This window comes from Staurois parvus, unplaced genomic scaffold (genome assembly GCF_062004578.1).
Source record: "Staurois parvus isolate SC_StPar_1 unplaced genomic scaffold, SC_StPar_1.0 ptg000376l, whole genome shotgun sequence".
Taxonomy (NCBI): Eukaryota; Metazoa; Chordata; class Amphibia; order Anura; family Ranidae; genus Staurois; species Staurois parvus.
The window spans coordinates 2791374-2807247 of NW_028318172.1; the positions used below are offsets into that span (position 1 = coordinate 2791374).

At 40.6% G+C, this 15874-nt stretch overlaps 1 protein-coding gene across 2 annotated transcripts in view; it reads left to right on the plus strand.

Annotated features, from left to right (window-relative positions):
- PSMD2 (proteasome 26S subunit ubiquitin receptor, non-ATPase 2) overlaps positions 1 to 4846 on the plus strand; it is a 34667-nt gene extending 29821 nt beyond the window's left edge. For both annotated transcript variants that reach the window (XM_089685498.1, XM_089685499.1), the window contains 5 exons: positions 57 to 225; positions 313 to 407; positions 3788 to 3914; positions 4039 to 4157; positions 4456 to 4846. In XM_089685498.1, coding sequence (XP_089541624.1) covers positions 57 to 225; positions 313 to 407; positions 3788 to 3914; positions 4039 to 4157; positions 4456 to 4638 — 693 coding nt within the window. In that variant the 3' untranslated portion in view covers positions 4639 to 4846. The remainder of the gene's footprint in view (positions 1 to 56; positions 226 to 312; positions 408 to 3787; positions 3915 to 4038; positions 4158 to 4455) is intronic.
- Positions 4847 to 15874: the final 11028 nt, after the last annotated feature.

The window sequence follows — 15874 nt, forward strand, 5'->3', positions numbered from 1 at the left end:
AAATTTAGAATTTTTCAGTTAACTTTTTTTTTTTTCTTCCAATTGTTTCCTAATAGCTAAGATATGGTGAGCCCACGCTCCGCAGAGCTGTTCCTTTGGCTCTAGCTCTCATCTCTGTGTCCAATCCAAGGCTGAATATCCTGGATACTCTGAGCAAATTCTCTCATGATGCAGACCCTGAAGTTTCCTACAACTCCATCTTTGCTATGGGCATGGTGGGCAGTGGTAAGTTTTATCACCTCCTAGAGTTATAACCTAGTATTTGTACTGGGAACTGAGTATAAAAGCCATGTTTCATTTTTCTTTCTTTAGGAACCAACAATGCCCGTCTTGCTGCAATGTTGCGGCAGTTGGCCCAGTATCATGCTAAAGACCCCAACAATCTTTTCATGGTGCGATTGGCACAGGTAGGGAAAAAAATATTATTACCAAATGTGCAGTTGGTAATGGATGGAGTAAGAGTGGCTGTGGGTATTTGTTGTAATATTGTACATGTTAGATGTTTTTTATTAGATATTTAGGTACTTTTGCATTTTTGCCTCCACTTTTCAATTATGTGGGAGCCATTGAAATTGATCTGGGAGAGGGGGACAATTTACTCTGGTGTTGAAATGAGTTGCCGACGCTCCTTCTTGTGATATCTGCCAATGATGAGCCCTCATCCCTAGAACCAGAAAGGAGGTGGAGGGGCATGGTTTCAATGTCTGAGTCAGTCTTGGGCTTCGGTATAGAGAATTTTCTTCCCTTGGTGTTAGAGACTTTCTCACATAACTGCAGTCTGACTGCTGAATATTGTCACTTATGAATGACAGTGCTCTCTACGTTTTCCATTTACCACACCAATTTTTTGAAAAATATAGGTCGTGTGCTTCAACAGTGGGTTTTTGGGGGAATTTGCAGGGAATGCTTCCTTTTAGACCCTGACAAATCTGACTAATCTCCTATACCATATAATCAAGGACATGAAATTAGAGTTTGCAGTATTTGGATTTGTGGAGAGCATACTGTTCCTAGAGCTAAAGGAGAGATGATTCAAGGTCAATCATAAGCACCATTTTATCAACCCAAGGACAGGAGTGCATACCCATACCATAGAAAGCCGATGGGACAGTTTGAAGTGGAAGAACAAAATAACAAGGGACTGCAGGACATTATATGGAGTCCTACTTTGAGTTCACATGAGGAATCGTATTATCAAGTTGGACTTTATGATATAATGTTTGTTTGATATATTATCAATTTACCAATTGGCTGAACAGTGCTGCACCCCCTGTGGAGTTTTTGTTAAGTCTTCAAGGTGCTGTGGGCACCTTGTGTCTGCAGGTGCGGTTTATTTTTGTTTTTAGGTAGTGCAGGTATTAACTCTTTAAAAAGGTCTGCACTCTGTGTGCAATTGGGCCTCTCATTAACAGTTAGGGAATTCTGTCTTTTTTGCATTGGGAGTTGGGGGAACCCTCCCTCAGGTTGGTCTCCCCTTCTCTCTTTTGCTCTTGGCCCTTCTTACCCCCCTATTGCTATGGGCTTGGGCTCTAAGTAAGACACTCACATTTTCTCTAAGGATTAGGTAGTCCTTGGTGTGGGGACCCCCTCTGCTCCCTGGCTGTGGACGGGGTTCACCTCCTCAAGTTCAGATTCAGGCAAAGGTCCTTGAATTGATTCTGAGTCAGTCCTAAGCGCCCTTCTGGGCCTGTCATGATTGTTTCCTACCCCTTCAGTTGGATTTTTTTTTTTTAATATCTCAACTGTATCTGAATTTTTTTTCCCTCATTAAAGGGGAAAGAAAATAACCCTTTTTTTTTGTCCAAGCCCAAATCCATACTCTGATTACTTCAAAACCCTGTTTATATTGCATGCTGTCATACTGCTATAGACTTGTATAACCATACACTCCACATAAGAGTAAGACCGTTTGAAATGTATGTGCTATACTTCCAACTATGTGTGTCTGAGTCCCTCAGGGATTCATGTCATGCAAGGGTATACATCTGTGTTATCATAGTTCTTTCAAAATGCTGTAATGTTTACCTACTGTATATCTGTATGTCAGTGTGTTTTTGCTACTTCTTTGTTTCCCCAATTTTAAAACCAGTAAAAAGTATTTAGAAGTTAAATAGCACTTTTTAATATTCTTTATTTAATACATTGTGCTCGTACAATACACAGTCCATTCTGCATGGCACTATCACATGTAGGCATTTCTGTTACAAGTCACATAAGTTTACAAATGAGAGAGAGAGAGCAAAAAGTTAATTAAAAAAAAAAAATGTACAGACTAGAATGCACATTAGAAATACTCACCTGCTGGTGTGCGGAATGTGCACACCTCCTTATAAACATTAAACAGCCAAAATATACTGAAGATTGCACCTATGGTAATTGGACCAGTTGTGGAATAGGTGAAAAATAATCGTTCAGTGCAACACAATGTGCAACTATTTTTTTTCCCTCCTGTGTACTCCAAGACAAATGTAACTAGGGGCATATAGGAATATATAAGGAAAAATGTGAGGTGAGGATTCCAGCTGTACTCGGGATCAGGTGTAGTCTCACCATCAAAAGAAGGAGAAAAAATGGGGGTCGGGGGGTGCAAGAACCCTCCTTGAATCATCATCATTTCCCATTCCCCTTCTTCCTGAGGACCACAAGAAAAGACAATAGGATCAAAAATCAACTGTTAATGCGTCAAGTACTGCTTTTCCAGCAAATTGAGGCATACTTGGTAGAGGAGGGGTTATACAGGGGGTTGGCTTTTAATATTTCTGTATGCCAGTGTCCAAACCTCCTGTAGGTGACAGTACATCCCAAACGTAACTGAAGTCTTCTGAGTACAGAACTCTTGTTATATTTGTCTAGTCCAGTGTTTCTCAAACATTAAGTCAAGGCACCCTTTAAAATTATGGACAATCTTGAGGCACCCTTTAAAATTATGGACAATCTTGAGGCACCCTTTAAAATTATGGACAATCTTGAGGCACCCTTTGACATTCTGCACAATCTCAAGGCACCCCATTCTAAAATGTGAAAAACTATTCTAATAGTTTTACATAATGCAGCAACATCCACACGCTTAGGACAACCAACGTTAGAGGTGATTTATTCTCCCAAAGCAAGTATTCCCTTGCAAACTGGTACTGACTAGTATTCCAATGTTTCTCCCTTAGTTTCTCTCCATCACTCAGCTAATGTGACCCCCACTGCTTATAAAAGAGTGGCAGGGGAAGGGCAAAAAAGAATTGCTGTGAAGGCACCCGACATCCTCCTTATCAATGGATGCTGGAAGTTGGCAAGTTGTAAAAGTGCACAATGAAAACCTATGGCTTTATATAACTAAAAAGCAGGTTTGATCCACCTGCTGGCTTGTATACAATTTTAGGGCAGTTTTGAAGCATTTTGCCACAGCACCCCTAAAAAAGCCTGAAGGCTCCCCAGGATGCCTGGACACCCTGGTTGAGAAAGGCTGGTCTAGTTTATGTAAAGAAATGTAGCTATGCAGTAAACCTTTGAACATCTAAAGAATACTTCGCTATAGACTATGGGACAGTTTTTGTGATTTTTGGGGTTGCCACAACATCACCTTGGATCATAGGCATGGTTTTGGGCCCTTAATGGCTGTGCAGTGAAAAAAAGTGTGTGGAGACAATGGAACTCTGGAAAAAGACTACACTTGTGCTAGGGTAGAACATTTGTATGTTTAGGTATACATGTGTGTGTTCTCATTATGGGTTTTTTTTTTTCTATTAAACTTTCTTACAGCCGTCTCTTAACTGAGGACATTCATGTTTTACAGGGTCTGACACACCTTGGCAAAGGCACACTCACACTATGTCCATATCATAGTGACCGCCAGCTCATGAGTCAGGTAGCAGTGGCTGGGTTATTAACTGTACTTGTGTCTTTCCTGGATGTAAGGAACAGTAAGTCATGTATTCTTTCTCCATGTTGACCCTCTTAATATTTATTGATCCATTTTTTTGTTTTGCCTTTTCTTTTGGCAGCTGCTGTATCTCACTGTATGTGTATTTTTACTTTATTTTTTAGTTATTTTGGGAAAGTCTCATTACGTTCTCTACGGTTTAGTAGCTGCAATGCAGCCACGAATGCTGGTCACATTTGATGAGGAGTTGCGGCCTTTACCAGTATCTGTTCGAGTGGGTCAAGTAAGTATGATTTACCTACTGATTAATTAAAAAACTGGACTTCGAGGGCCCAGATAGCCACAGTAAATAAAAAATAATTGCGGAGTCCTCATCTTTTATATCAGAGGATGTGCACACATTTAAAATAATTTGGTGTTACCCAAAAACAGGTTTTAGTTGTCATTGTCATGAAAAAGAAAAGAAATGTATGATTTGGTTGCTATGGACCTTTTCACTGACTTGCCAAACAACAAAGAACATATTACATTGCCTTAAAGTCATGATTTTTTGTCTTTTTTTTTTTTTTTTTTTCCTGTAGGCTGTAGATGTTGTGGGTCAAGCTGGGAAGCCTAAGACAATCACTGGTTTCCAGACGCATACTACCCCTGTGTTACTGGCACATGGTGAGCGGGCAGAACTGGCAACAGAGGAATATCTTCCTGTGACACCCATCCTTGAGGGATTTGTCATTCTCAGAAAGAATCCCAACTACGACGTCTAGTGCTGTAATCTAAATAACATATGGGAGGGAATATTGTGGGCTGGTGGGACTAGTTGTGTTTTTTGTTTTTGTTTGTTTTTTTGTTTTGTTTTTTTTTGTTACTAAATATTATTAAATAATTTCACAACTGTATTTGAGTTGTCACCTATGCCTTCTTTTGGTATACATTAATGAGGTTTTCAGCCCTGTATAAACTTTTGAAAATACATTTTATTGCTGGATTTGGTTTTTATTTCGTAACCTTATTCCATCTTAGAAAAGTTACAATTTAACCGTTTTTACACTCTTTTAATGTGTTGCTGTGAAAACTGAACAATGATTTGTTACTATCTGAAAATGCATATTCTGTTGAAAAAATGCAATGAAATGTTTCATGTATTTACTGTTGGCCATTTATATTGGAACATGTCAGGAAAGAACTTATACTTATATATCACAACACTTAAACCTATAATATCCCAGAAAAGTGATCTACCTTCACCCTTGAAGGCCAGCTAAACAATATATATGTGACTTTTCTATGAGAAAATACATCAAATCAAAAAATAAAACCAAAACTTATATAAAAAATTATAAAAATTATATATAAAAAATTTTTTATGTCCAAAAATCCCACCGTGTCCAAAAATAAAAATAAAAATAAAAAATAAAATCAAAAGTCCCAAAAAAATAATCCTCACAAGTGTAATACAAACACTAAAACTTTTTCTTCTTCTTTCATCACCAAAACCTTCTTAATACCCGCAAATCCTGATATTCATGCACCTCAAAAAAAGAAAAAAACTCGACATAGTGTCATACCTTAAATAATGTAAAACACACGTGCCAAGTGATAACCAAACCACCACTCTCCAACTCTAATATGGATGGGTAATTACCCTATAGCAGAGACAGCAGGGCAGATTAACCACTCTGGGTTACAATCTCCTCTCATTGATTTCCTCCAACGATTATGATTTTCTCCTCCACTTTCCTCCAGAAAACCAGTCACAATATAAAAGGTATTCTTCTTTATTAAAACTCACATAAATTTCGTGGTAACAGCTCCTCCTCTCAAGCAGTATGCACATGGACAGGTTCAGGGAAACATAAACCGCATGTTCCCACTTCCAAGATGGCCGCGATCGCACTTCCGGTCAACGTCGATGCGTATGACGTCACGTGTCACTGACGCGTTTCGTCACTTCCTTTGACTTTTTCAGAAGGGTGGGAAAGGTGGGATTTTTGGACATAAAAATTTTTTTATATATAATTTTTATAATTTTTTATATAAGTTTTGGTTTTATTTTTTGATTTGATGTATTTGCTCATAGAAAAGTCACATATATAATGTCAGGAAAGAAATATAGGAACTGTCTTTGCTGACTTGGGTTCTTTAAAATTTTCAAGTTCTGAGTTTGCTCCAGGAAGAAAAGTCAGCATCAGTGTGGCAATCAAGCAACCAGTGATGTCTAAACTCCCTTCCTGCATTTTAGATTCTGCCTGCCAGCAGTTTAAGAGGCACAATGTTACATTCTCTTGACAGCTGCACCCTTTAAGTGTTGCCATATGTTACATAAAGGTTAACAAATTTTCAAAATTAAATCTAGGTACTCCCTACTCTTTGCTCCATTGAATGTAATACAGTGCAGATCGCATTGCAATACATTCCTTCCTGGGTATGTAAGCCGAGGAAAGTAAAATGGAGACCGGAAGTGAGGTCATATACATCGTTTTTCCGGGTCACCAACAAGGAGGAGAGTGGACGTGTGTCGGCTCTCCTCCCTCACCTCTACCCAGCGGTAACTGTCATGTCAGTCGCAGGCCTTCAGTTGGGCAAGCAGAGTCCAGAATACATGGGGGGATTTGTGCCATTACCGACAATGTCTGGTATGCTTCCACCTGACAGGCAGGATTCTGCTTTTCAGTTTACACACAATCCCAGTGTCTACAGCCACTGGATTGTGTGTAAAACTCTCTGCTGTCAGATTCATACTAATATATGGGCCTGGCAGTGAAAGACCTCTCTGGGATCATGGCTTGTAGTGTAGGAGTACTCATGTACAAGCATTTTTTTTTTTTTCAAATATACATGTGTATATGCAGATACATTAGCAAGAATATATTAAGAAAAGAAGGTTTTATGAAAACTGAAAAATATAATAATTTAAATCACTTTAAAAATATAAATGTACCCTACCTTTTTAGCTTCATTGAGAAAGCTAAGTAATGCAGCAGATGTCAATAGTAAGTAACTCAGTGGTCAGGAGTGTGATGCATAGTTTAGGGGGTTAGAACTGGGTATTGCAAAGTTCATTGGACAGGATTAGGTAATGCAGAGTTCAGGGGTCAGGATAAAGTAATGAATAGATGCTCCATACAGTAGTGTGTGGCTCCTTCCTTTACTTACAGTGCTTGGTAATTGATTGTGTATGGCAGTAGTCTCCAAACTGTGGCCAGATGATGGGCCCTTTGCTTGCCTTTATCCGGCCCTTGAGGCACAATTCCTGCCACTGACACCAATTATGGGGCAATATTAGTCCCACTGGCACCAACAGTGGGGCACTATTCCTCCCACTGACACCAACTACTTTTCCCCCTAATACCAAAATCGGGCATTGTTTACTCCCACTGGGTACGGTCTGGCCCCCCAAAGTCTGAAGGACAGTAAACTGGCCCTTTCTTTAGAAAGTTTGCTGTATGGTGACCTATCACTGAACTGCCATCTTCACCTGACATCACAAGATTAGAAGCTCCCTCCACCACATATCACAGGTCACAACGATGGAGCACAAAACTCCACTCAGTCTTCCATATTGCTGGAGTTCCAAGCTAAAACACAGGAACAACTTTTCTTGTTTAACCACTTCCCCTCCAGAGGATTTACCCCCCTTCCTGTCCAGGCCATTTTTTGCGATACAGCGCTGTTACTTTAACTGACAATTGCGTGGTCAGTTAGGGGTTAACATAAGGGGCGATCAAAGGGTTAACTCTGTGCTGTTTTATGAAGTGCTGTGTCCGTGTGCTTCACTGTAAGCACACTGCTTTGCATGGCTGTGCTTTGCACAACTATCCAAAGCAGTGTGCACGAGCTGGCGGAGAACTGTTGTTTACAAACAGTTCTCCCCATTGGAGATGCTTGACAATTACCAACCTGGTGACTGACAGCCGAGGCCGCGAATGGCATTGTGGGTAGGGTGCACGCACACCCCCCATACCCGGAAATGCAAAATTACATGTATATATACATGTGATTTTGCGCACCCGTGCCGCCCTGTAGTAGTATTTCCGCTATAGGGCGGTTGGGAAGCGGTTAATTAAATGCACATTCTGCCACCGGCGACACCTCTGGGGATGTTGGTTTCCCAGGGATGGGCCTGTCAAAATGAGGGCAAATCGAGCACAAGGAGATCTGCTGTACAATGTGGGCCAGCTACTGGCTATATATCCTGAAAAACTAAGGGAAAGACACACTCGAAGTGTGAAGCAATAGAATACCCTAAAAGAGCTAGAGACACATCATGATAGAGGAATTCAGTAAAAGAGAATGATCCTGACTGATGTGAATGAAATAGGACTTAGACTGGCCACACATTATACAATTTCCCTTTTAGATTTATCAAAACCATATAATATGAGGTCAGACCTAAACGCTTTCAATTTTTATGTAATCAGACATGCCCTTACAGTACATAATTGAAGGTAAATCTAAAGGAAATTGAACAAGAAAATTGTATAATGTATGGCTAGTATTACAGGGGAGACATATTTTAGGTAAACTATTTATTTTGCACTAAATGTTTTGATTGTACAATCTCCTTTAGACTGAACAAAGCTATGTAGTAGGAGGACACGCCTAAAAAAATTAAATGCATTTGTATTAAATCAGGCAGACCCTTACTGATGGTAGATCTAAAGTAAATTGTACAATCAGAGTGTATAATGTATGTCACCTTTTAGTAAGGCCAAAGTGTCCACTTGAGCCTACACCTATTAATCATACAATCTTGATGTTAGTAAACTTTGTGAAGATGCCCACACATTTACTTCCACGAACTCTGTGACGTATTCACTATGCCCTATGAGTAGGCATTGCTGTGTCACACATTTCACAGAGCCTGCCTTCTGAACTACAGAGGTGCTGAGAGGAGTTTTAGGAGGCGGAGTCAGTACAGGAATCACTGCAAACAGCAAGGTACCATGGGATATGTAGTGCTTAGAAACTGAACATAAACAACAGAGAAGCTGCAAAGCATGCAGGGAGTCCAGGAAGTTGTGGAAAGCGATGACCAGCAGACAGGCAGCACTTGCAACATTTTCAATGAAGCTTATATTGGTATGTCAAATATGACTTTTGTTTGTATTGTTATTACAATCCTGATGTTATAAAAAGAAAGTGTTTGCTGTGGCCATAGCTTTATTTTAACCACTTCCCGACCGGCCGTTGTATACGGCCGGACGGTGGCACTGCAGGGTTGGGTGGCCGTTCCCAGGGAGCGCGCAGCACCGCGATCCGGTGCCCGCTGTGTCCTCCGGACACAGTGAAACACCGATCGTCGGACGGGACCTCTGTACGAGGTCCCGATCATGTGTTCACTGATTGGCCAATCAGTGATCACATGCAAAGTAGTAAGCAAGATGTCACTTCTGACATCATTCCTTACTATGTGTGAAATCTGTGAATGATCACAAAGGTCACATGGTACAAGGCTATTCACAACAGCCTTGTACCATGTGACAAGCTGTGACCAATCACAACTCAGTAGTTCTCAATGGCTGCAAGAATGCAGACAGAGAGAGATAAATGATTGCTTTTACATCCTATATGGGTGTAAAAGCAATCGGTGTAAAAAAAAAAAAATTAAAAATCTTCATCACCCCCCAAAAGTAGTACAGTGTCACCATGGTGACACTATGTAAAAACAAAAATTATAAAATAATAATAAAAAAAAGTTTAAAAATTATAATTTTTGGTTATAAACTAATTTGGCTTATTTTATTTTTTTTTTTACTAAAAAGATAACAGAATTTTGGCCAAGATTTATGAAATATTTATTTGCAAAATTTTATAAGAAAAACACTTTTTTTTTCAAAATTTTTGGACATTTTCATTTACATAGCAAAAAAAAAAAAAAATCCCAGCGGTGAATAAATACCACCAAAATTAAGTTTTATCTGTCTCAAAAAAATGGTAAAAAATTAATATGGGTACAGTGTTGCATGACTGCGCACTTGTTATTCAAAGTGTGATAGCACTGAAAGCTGAAAATTGCCATGGTCAGGAAGGGGGTAAAAGTGTCCGGACTGGAAGTGGTTGATCCCTAAAAATAATTTTCCAAATGCTATCCAGGTAAATGCAGTGGGATTTGCAGATGCTGTTTTCTGGTAAGGGTCAGATCAGCAGGTATATTCCAGAACAACCTTTCTCAACTGGTGTGCCGCATCAGATCAGACCAAGCTGCAGCTCCTCCTCTGAACTGTATATCAGCACAGCTGGAATTTGGTCGGGACAGAGAATTAAAAGCAATGGAAGGAACAGGTGGCTTCCTAAGTCTCTCTGCCTCCCCTACAGGGCAGTATCCAGCAGAGAAGGACCTGGAGCAACTGCAAGTAAAGTAATGCACTTTTCAAAAAGGCTGTGTGCGCGCACGTACGTATATGTACAGTGGGTAAAATAAGTTTTGAACACGTCACCATTTTTCTCAGTAAATATATTTCTAGAGGTGCTATAGAAATTGTGACTACGAACAACCCGTGCAATCCATACATACAAAGAAACCAAAACAAATTTGTTCAGAAATTAAGTTGTGTAATAAAATGGAATGACACGGGAAAAAGTATTGAACACGCTAAGTGAAATTTATTTAATGCTTCGTACAAAATCGTTTGTTGGCAATGACTGCTTCAAGACTCCTCCGGGATGGAGAAACTAGTCTCATGCATTGCTTCCACACAAACAGCCTTCAAATCTTGAAGGTTTCATGGACCTCTTCTATGAATTCTGATCTTTAGTTCTTTCCATAGACTTTTTATTGGATTCCAGTCAGGTGATTGGCTTGGCCATTATGGTCCTTTCACACAGGGCGGACTCGTTTAGCGTATCCGTTTGTTCAGTAGTTCCTGCAGTTGCTTGAGCTGTAGCTAGGTGGTGGTGTTTGATATCACAAAATTGTATAGTGTGTTGTAAATACTGTAGATACTCTGATAAACCAGAATGGTGTTTAAACGTGTGTGTGTGTATACATACATGGAAACATTATATAGATAGACCCCAATTCTCAAAAATTTAGGGTGCAGTGTAAAGTCTACATAAAAACAAAATGCAATCATTTGCAAATCTCATAAATCCATATTTTAGAATATAGAAACCATATCAGATGTTCAAATTGAGAAAATGTACCCTTGGGTTTCTCTGAACTCCTCTCTATCCAAGCTGCGCTTTTTTTTTTTTGTTCATTCCATTGAGCTATGGGTCGGGATAAGGTCATTGATGTCACCAGCAGGATAGTGGATAAGAGAGGTGGGAAGGGAGTCCAGTCTACCCCTAGATTATCTGTGCTGACCTCACAGATTATCAACAAAGGTCTGTATATAGTCCTTACCTTGGCCTCCCATGCATTAGACACACCCCTCAAACATGTTTCATCTGCTTAGAGCTTAGTCATAGAGACCACTATGACAAGGCCCTGATCGGGTGAAACGTGTTAGAGGGATGTATAATGGGCGAGAGGCCTACATATACATCTTTGTTTTTGTGGTTCACATGGACAGTGCATGGTACCCATAATACACTTTTAAGGCGCTTGCCTGATTTTGGCTTCACTCTGTGTTCAAAGGATTCATGTTGTGGTGTACCTGGATGATTTTTTGTTATATGAATGCTGGCTAACAGAACAGGGAAGACTGGACATTTCTTTCACAGTATTTGGGCCTGATGCTAGACATAGCCCTGTCTGGGATCTTCCTTCCTAGGGGCAAATGTCTGCCCTTTAATACTTATGCCCAGGCCAGGGAAAGCCCTGCATTCATGTTTGCATGAGAGTCTTGGGTCTTATGGCTGCCTCCTTAGAGGGTTGTGCCTTATGCCTAGTTTCACTCCACAGACTATTGCAACACAGCATTTTGGCAGTGTATTCCTTCCTGGGATTGTCCCATGTGTCTGATCTCCAAGGCCAGACTCTCTTTGGCATGGTTGATTCCCAAATTAGGCTCTCACAATGGATGCCAGCCTATTAGGCTGGGAAGGAGTCCTGTACACCCAATCAGTGCAGGGAGCCTTATCGGAGAAAGCTCTCCCCCCCCCCCCCCCCAACCCTTGGAACCTCAATTTGGTTTTCTCTGTAAAAGCCATCCTTAAAATCTATTAAGGATATTCCCTTGTCTGACCTTGTTCATAAGGTGGCCTTTCTGGTTGCTATCGCCTCTGTGAGGACAGTCTCTGAATTAGTAGCCCTATCCTGTAAGGAGCTTTTCTTAGGCCTCACGACAATTTTGTCCTTAAGCAACACTAAGGTCTCAGTCCTCACAAAGTTGGTCTCTGCTCTCCATTTTAATCAGGATGCTGTTCTTCCGACTTGGGTGTCCTGATCTGACACATCCTAAGGTAGTCTCTCTACTGTTTGGATGTGGTATGTGCTGTGAGAATTTACCTCTCTACTGCCAGCTTTAGGATATCGAGTTCCCTCTATGTGCTTCCTTAAGGTTCCCTCAAGGGCCTCCCTGCCTTTCTCTTCACTACTGTGGATCAGGTAAGTTATCAGACTTGTAATATAAAGGATAGTGTTCCACCCATCCCTGTTAAAGCAAATTCTACCAAAGCAGTTAGTGCTTCATGGGCTTTTCAGCATCAAGCATCGGTTTCTAAAATTTGGAAGGCTGCCACCTGGGCTTCTATACACCAGTTGAACCGCTTGCTGACAGGCATACTGTATTGGTGGAGCAAGTGACAGGAGAGAGATCCAGGTTGGTTAACACAGATCTCTCTACTGACAGTGGGGATGTGCCAATTTTTTTTCATTTGCCTGTTGCAAAGCAGGGAAACAAAATCTGTCACATCCCCTAGTAAAACAGAACACAGCACACACATTACACCTAGTTAGGTACACAGTTAGCCCTTTGAATGCCGCAGATGTTAACCCTTTCCTGCCCATTGTCCGTGCGTGTTATTAGCACTGTTCACTGTAATAGTGTCACTGGATGTGTCAGCCAGTGTCAGAATACCCACTGCACTATCGCAGTCCCAATATAAGTCACTGATCGCCACCATTACTAGTATAACAAAAGAATTCCAGTATATATAATGTCATTTGTATAGACTATAATTTTCACGGACACCAATCAATCAATAAGCACTTATTGGAATTTTTTTTACCAGAGACATGTTGCAGAATACATTTCAGCCTGAATGTATGAAGAAATTAAACATTTTTTATTGGATATGTTTTATAGCAAAAAGTAAAAAATATTGCTTTTTTTTTTCTAAATCTTTAGTATTTTTTTCATTTATAGCGCAAAAGAATAAAAAAACCCAGTGGTGATCAAATACCACCAAACGAAAGCTCTATTTATGTGAAAAAAAAAGATAAAAATTTATTTAGGGTACAGTGTCACATGACCATGCAGTTGGCAGTTGAAGTAGCACAGTGCTGTATAACAAAAAATGGCCTGGTCAAGAAGGGGGGGGGGGGGTAAATCTTCTGAAGGGCAAGTGGTTAAGTTCTACCAGGTGGGTATTCAGGCTTCCTCTGATGCCAGTTTAAGGCTTCAGTGCTACAAGCTGCTTCCTAGGTCTGTCACACCTTTCTTGACCTGTTTGTTATGTGGACCTGTTGCTATTGATTGCCATGTTGCCCACCCCTTAGTTGAACTGCTTTTAGACATCCCAGTTGTTATGGTTAAGGATCGATGCAAATATTGAGTGAGGGCGATCAATATTTGTGAGGCTGCATATATGTGTACCTGTCTTTGACCTAGGCCTAGGTCTCCTCAAGTGATCAGTCACTGTATAGCCTGCCCATGGTTATTTTCTCTTCTAAATGGAGAGAGATACATTGTATCTTTCTTTGCAGGAGAGAAAAATGTAAACAAACAAAAGTCTGTTATAGAAATAATAAAATTAAAAATAAGGAAAAAAAAAACTATATCAAGGTTTTATCCAGGTCTCTACCACGTTTATTATTAGGGTTAAGGTAGGGATCAAAGGTCGGGATTAGTATATTTTTGGTAGGATTTAAAAAAAAAAAAAAATGTAAGTTCGTATCAGTGTCAGTATGTTTTAGGTAGGATAAAACAAAAGCAAAATGCGTACTATTGTTTCTAGGCCCTACTATGGGTACAAACAACAACTGACATACACATAGGTGATATTGCTGCGATCATCAGGAGCAGAAGAATTATTTTTCATTGTTTTCCATTGACATAAAAAGAAACAAATCAGGAGATAGCATTACCCATTCACCACCAAACAAATGCCAAACTTGTCTTAAAATAAAAAAATATATATATTTATATTTCACCTGGATACACAAAGTGGTTTCAATGATATGTACAGTTTGACTAATGCAGGTCAAAGCTGCAAAATTGTGTTCAGACATTAAAGCGGAGGTTAAGCCTGTAAAAGAAAAAAAAAGATGTCAGCAGCTACAAATCCTAGAGCTGCTGATTTTTAATAAATGGGCACTTAACTGTCCCAGGATCCAGTGCTGTCCTTACCTGGGCTAGCTCTTCACTAGCCTCTGTGTTCCCGGAGCCGGCATCCTAACTGTGGCCATCCAGCTTTCGGCTTCATAGCTGGGTGCCCACTGCACGTGCGTGAGTTGCGCTGCACTTTGTGAATGGTCCTGCAGTCTTCTGGGACCTGTCATGTGTCCCAGAAGACAGGGGAAGGAGAGCTTTTGCTCGGATCGACTAGGTAATCCAAGCGGAAGTGGGAATAGGTACTTGCCCCCCCACCCCCTCCAAAATTACATACCAAGTTAGGCAGAGGAGGAGGGGAGGATGTCTTAAAGCGGAACTTACCCTTAACCACTAAGACATTAAAGAACAGCATCATCCATAGCTCCATGGTGCAGCCATGGACTCACATATTACTTCACCATGTCCCCTCCCAAATCTGCAAATATGTTTATAAATATGTAAAAGATAAATACTCGTGCACTACCAATAGAAACGTAGAAAAGTGATGGCAGAAAGACTGAGTGTTCCACCGAATCTGCCTTTTTTCTTTGGTTTGTTTCTTTTTTTTGGGTGGGGGTTCTTTTTTGTTCACTTTTTTTTGTTCATTTTTTTTCTGAGTATAGATCTATGCTTGTCCCACGCATGTTTAAAGCTATTTACTGTTGACTGGCTCACTACCTCTGCTGGAAGTTTATTCCAAGCTTCTCCATCAAGATCAATAACACAATCATCAGTCCCTCCCCTCATGCCAGGGTACTATGTGTAATCCTAGACTCCCATCTGTCCTTTTAGCCCCAAATCCAATCACTGTCCAAATCTTGTAGACTTCACCTCCGCAACATCTCCAAGATACGGCCGTTCGTAACCTCTGAAACCACTAAGCAACTTATTCACTCCCTGGTTATTTCTTGCCTTGACTATTGTAACTCCCTCATCATTGGCCTACCTAATCGCAGGCTATCCCCTCTTCAGTCGATCATGAATGCTGCTGCCAGACTTATCCACCTTACTAATCGTTCTGTATCTGCCACCCCTCTCTGCCAATCCCTGCACTGGCTTCCCATTGCCCAACTGATAAAATTCAAAACAATAACAATAACATATAAAGCCATTTATAACTCTGCCCCAAATTACATCACCAAACTTGTCTTTAAATATCACCCAAACCGTACTCTCTGCTCCTCGCACGACCTCCTGCTCTCTAGCTCCCTTGTCTCCTCCCCCCATGCTCATCTCCAGGACTTCTCCAGAACTTCCCCATCCTCTGGAACTCTCTACCCCAATTTATCAGACTATCGGCTACTTTGCTCACTTTTAGGCGATCTCTGAAAACCTATCTCTTCAGGGAAGCCTATCCTGCCCTCAGCTAATACTGGAATCTTCTACTCTTCCAACCAGTCCATCCCCCCACAGTTACTATCTTTTGTACCACTAGCCCCTCCCTCCTAGATTGTAAGCTCCAAGGAGCAGGGCCCTCAAATCCCTCTTGTATTGAACTGTATTGTTACTGTATTATCTCCCGTTATATTGTAGAGCGCTGAGCAAACTGTTGGCGCTATATAAATCCTGTATAATAATCAGC